Raw genomic sequence first — 4,333 nt, forward strand, 5'->3', positions numbered from 1 at the left:
ATGTTATTGTGTTACTTTTTACGTGGCTTCAGGACAAGTCTCTGAATGTGTTTGAGTGACCCAGCCAGAGCCCGGACGTGAACCTGAGTAAACGTCTCTGGAGAGACCTGAAAATAGCTGTGCAGCGACTCTCCCCATCCAACCTAACAGAGCTTGAGAGGATCTGCAAAGAAGAATGGGAGAAACTCCCCAAATACAGGTGTGCCAAGCTTGTCGCGTTATACCCAAGAAGACTCAAGGCTGTAATCGCTGCCACATGTTCTTCAGTGTACCTTCAGTACCTTGATAAAGTATTCACACCCCTTGAATTTTTCAAATGTTATTGTGTGAATTTAAAATTGATAAAGAGATTTGTTTTGCCACTGGCCTACACACAATACCCCAAATTTGACAAATTTATAAAAAATGAATAGCTGAAATGTTTTGAGTCATTAAGTATTCAAACCCATTGTTAATCTAAGCCTAAATAAGTTCTAGAGTAAAAATACAAGTCATTACATTATTTTTTTATGACAACCTTATTTCTGTATCCCACAAATACAATTATCTGTAAGGCCCGTCAGGGGAGCTTTCAAACACAAAATACACTGCTTGCCTCCTCACATATTCCATGGCAAGTGTTATTCCAAACACAGTTCAAACAACTATCTATATTTAGCCTTAATTGTTTTGCACACCTAGTTTGTTGTGCAACATTCCTAAGGTTATGATTATCAGAGCCAATCCCTGGACATGCATTATGGATTGTTTTTTCTCTACTACCTACTCAATGATGACATCAGAATCAAGTGTTTATAAGACAGCTCCTACCTGTTTGGTACCTATGCAATTAAAGTGGGATGAGGTAAGTGGACATTTCTTGGAATGAAAGACTATACACATTTTCCTTCCACAGATACTAAGGTGAGGTTTAAGGTTGTTATTTGTGCTGTGTATGTTGAACACAGATTTACTTGCTATACAATTTGTGATTCAGTGAGAAAGCCATTTCCTTAAATAAGCTCATTTAATATTAATCTAAGCATTTGTGGTCTATTCATATGTACATTCAGGTCTATACCAATCTGCTACATTTTTTTGAATGACAAAGCTTTGCCTTTAAGCCACAATATTACTTTTATTTCCCATAAAGAATGTGACTTTCAGCATATACACCTGCAATTAGGTACTTTTTTGGCATCTAAATATGTAACTTTGGCTGTGTTTACACAGGCAGACCAATTCAGATTTTTTTCCCCCAGTAATTGGTATTTTGACCAATCACATCCGCGCTGATCTGAAAGGTCGAAATACTATTTGAAAAATATCAGAATTTGGCTGTCTGTGTAAACGCAGCCATTAATTCCAAATGTAATTATGGGTATTCAGTGATATTCTAAAGGTTCAACCCATTATATAAACAGTGGCACAGAAGGACATAAAATGTATGATATGTATAGATTTCAATTTCATATGAATACTTAAAGGCTGTAATTTTTCCTCAATTATATGATTGTTGTGTGGGCAATCTGCAGTTAAAACAATAAAGCATTTACCACAACACTGATTCAGTAAAAAGCTGAGGGATGTTAACCTGTACTGCAATGCAGTAAAAAAAACATTTGCTTTAAAATACACTGCGTTACTTGGATTATTGTTATGACTACTAATGAATTTGGAGCTTAGTGTCACTTTTCAAAATAGTTTGACATTAACAGCAACGTATTGTACCTTGCTGTAGTGAGACCTTTTGAAAAAGTAAGTTTGTAATGCCAAGAACTGTATTCCTTGAAGCAAGTGTTCAAAGCTGTCGTATTCTTAGTCCAAAACTTCTGTGTTCTTTAGGACAGGCTTGTAACGTGTACGCTGGGAGTCGGGAAGCAAGTTCAGGGAGTGACTTTTAATAAATAACAAGGAACAAAACAAAGAAACACGAGTAGCATACAGACATGAAACAAAACAGAAACAAATACACCTAGGGAAAGAACCAAAGGGAGTGACATACTGTATATAGGGATGGTAATCAGGCAGGTGATTGAGTCCAGGTGAGTCTGATGATGCCTATAACGATGGTGGGTGACAGGTGTGCGTAATAATGAGCAGCCTGACGACCTTGAGTGCCGAAGAGGGCGTATACGTGGCAACGCGTGTGTATTTTAAACATTTATGCTCTGTATTGGCTGTAAAAAAAAAACAGTAAAGAGAAACTTTTAAAAAAAGGACTCATACTAGTTTCCACTTCAATGTTTATTTAGCCTATGTTAGGCATAGTGATTAAAAACATCACAGAATCTGCACGGCTCGGTCCTGAGGACCAGGAGCGGGAACCTGTCGAGCCGGCTGAGGCGCGGGAGAATGTCGAGCCGCGTGTGTGTATTGTCAACATTTATGCTCTGTATTGGCTGTAAAAGAAAAAGTAAAGAGAAACTTTTAAAAAAGGACTCATACTAGTTTCCACTTCAATGTTCAGTGCTTATTTAAACTATGGTAGGCATAGTGATTAAAAACATCACAGAATTTGTACAGTTTTGTATTTAGACATGACATTTCAAACTGTTTGGACTGACCAATGAGGTGACATTCTGTGGTTATTTTACTTCTAAAGGTTATAAAATGTATTCAATATTTTTTAAAGGATTTTCCAATCTCATCCCTCTCTCTTTCTTTCTCTCTGTGTTCCCAGCCTAGGAACAATGAACTCATCGGCCGGTCTACTAGGAAATATGAGCTATGCCCTGCAGATATTTGAGAGAGACACGTTCACCACTGCCTTCATGAAGAACCTGATCATGGTGCTGGTGTGGTTCAGCCTCAGCTACATCAACAGCATCGTGGTGGCCACTTTCTTCATGAACCGTGTGTTCTACGGGAACCCGCGCTACATCCTCTTCATCCACATGGTCATCAACGATGCCATCCAGCTCACTGTCACCATCACCCTGTTCGTGCTGAGCTACATATTCTACACCATTAACGTGTCCTTCTGCTGCTTCTTCATCCTTGTGGCTGTCTTTACCACCAGGACCTCCCCAGTCAACCTAGCTGGCATGGCCATTGAGCGCTACATCTCCATCTGCAACCCCCTCCGCCACGCTCAGATCTGCACGGCACGCCGCACCTACACCCTTATCGGCTTCATCTGGTTCATCTGTGTGGTGCCCGACATCACCGACCTTTTTGTGACCTTGGCCACTGAGTCTTTGAGCTTCTTCCACACACGCGTGTTCTGTCTGAGGCAGAACGTCTTCAAGGACCCCATTCTGACCTACAAGAGGCAAGCCTTCGACATCATCTACTTCTCCTGTGTCTTCTTCACCCTGGTCTACACCTACCTCCGGATCCTGTTCGTTGCCAGGGTTCTGTCCTCAGAGAAGCAGTCTGCCCAGCGGGCCAGGAACACCATCCTGCTCCACGGAGGGCAGCTCCTCATGTGCATGATGTCCTACACCTCCCCCACCGTGGAGACTGTCTTGCGTTTCATCTTACCCGGACGCATCCTGGAGATTCGCTTCGCAAATTACCTTATCGTCTATATCCTCCCCAGGTTCCTCAGCCCCATCATCTATGGTGTCCGGGACAAGGAGTTCCGGAAGTATCTGAAAAGGTATTTTGTTAGTGACCGGTGTAAGGGGATGTCGCATCGAGTCAATCATAGTGAAGAGGGAGAAAATAAAGCAGGTTTAAATAAAAAGTAGGTAGTGATACAATTTACAGTATATGATAAATATTTAAAAAATATAAAATTAAAAGGAATTGCACTCTATTGTAAGTATATACTTTGTATGACTTTTTTGTATAGGAATATAATAATTTTTGTTATTCTGCTCTCTTTTCTAATAAATTGTTGAATAAACTAAATGCATTCATCAGTGGTACTATATCAATGAGTTTACACTAGAAACACTAGAAATAAATAATGATTATTTGAATTGTGAAATACTGATTCAGTACTTCACTTGTTGTTTTTAACATTGCCCAATGTGGAATTTAACATCTCTCAAGTTCTCTATGATAGAAAAAACATTATATTTGACCAAGAAGATTTTGTTAAAATAATGTAAGAAAACACATTATCCAAAATCGCGAGTCACTTGCAATGAACAAGAAAAATTACAATCTTGAGGTAGTTTGTTAAAATTGAAAATTGCGTAGTCATTTTTGGGGGGGGATGTTTCACTGCTATTGATCCCACAACATAATATCTTTGGATTGTATCTAGAGAAAAGTTTGGCTCATTTAAAATAGCTTTCCCTAAACAATATACCGATACTGTAGTTTTAAAGCTTGAGAAACAATGCATATGAACGCACATACAATTGCCAGTGTGTGGATAACTACGTATAGTCACATCAGC

General features: G+C 39.3%; 1 protein-coding gene across 1 annotated transcript; it reads left to right on the forward strand.

Annotated features, from left to right (window-relative positions):
* Positions 1-738: 738 nt before the first annotated feature.
* On the forward strand, positions 739-3,835 carry or90a1 (odorant receptor, family 90, subfamily A, member 1). The gene is made up of 2 exons (XM_020484055.2): positions 739-844; positions 2,663-3,835. The coding sequence occupies exons 1-2, from the start codon at positions 840-842 to the stop codon at positions 3,672-3,674; spliced, it is 1,017 nt and encodes a 338-aa protein (XP_020339644.2). The 5' UTR covers positions 739-839; the 3' UTR covers positions 3,675-3,835.
* Positions 3,836-4,333: the final 498 nt, after the last annotated feature.

This window comes from Oncorhynchus kisutch, linkage group LG5 (assembly GCF_002021735.2).
Source record: "Oncorhynchus kisutch isolate 150728-3 linkage group LG5, Okis_V2, whole genome shotgun sequence".
Lineage (NCBI taxonomy): Eukaryota > Metazoa > Chordata > Actinopteri > Salmoniformes > Salmonidae > Oncorhynchus > Oncorhynchus kisutch.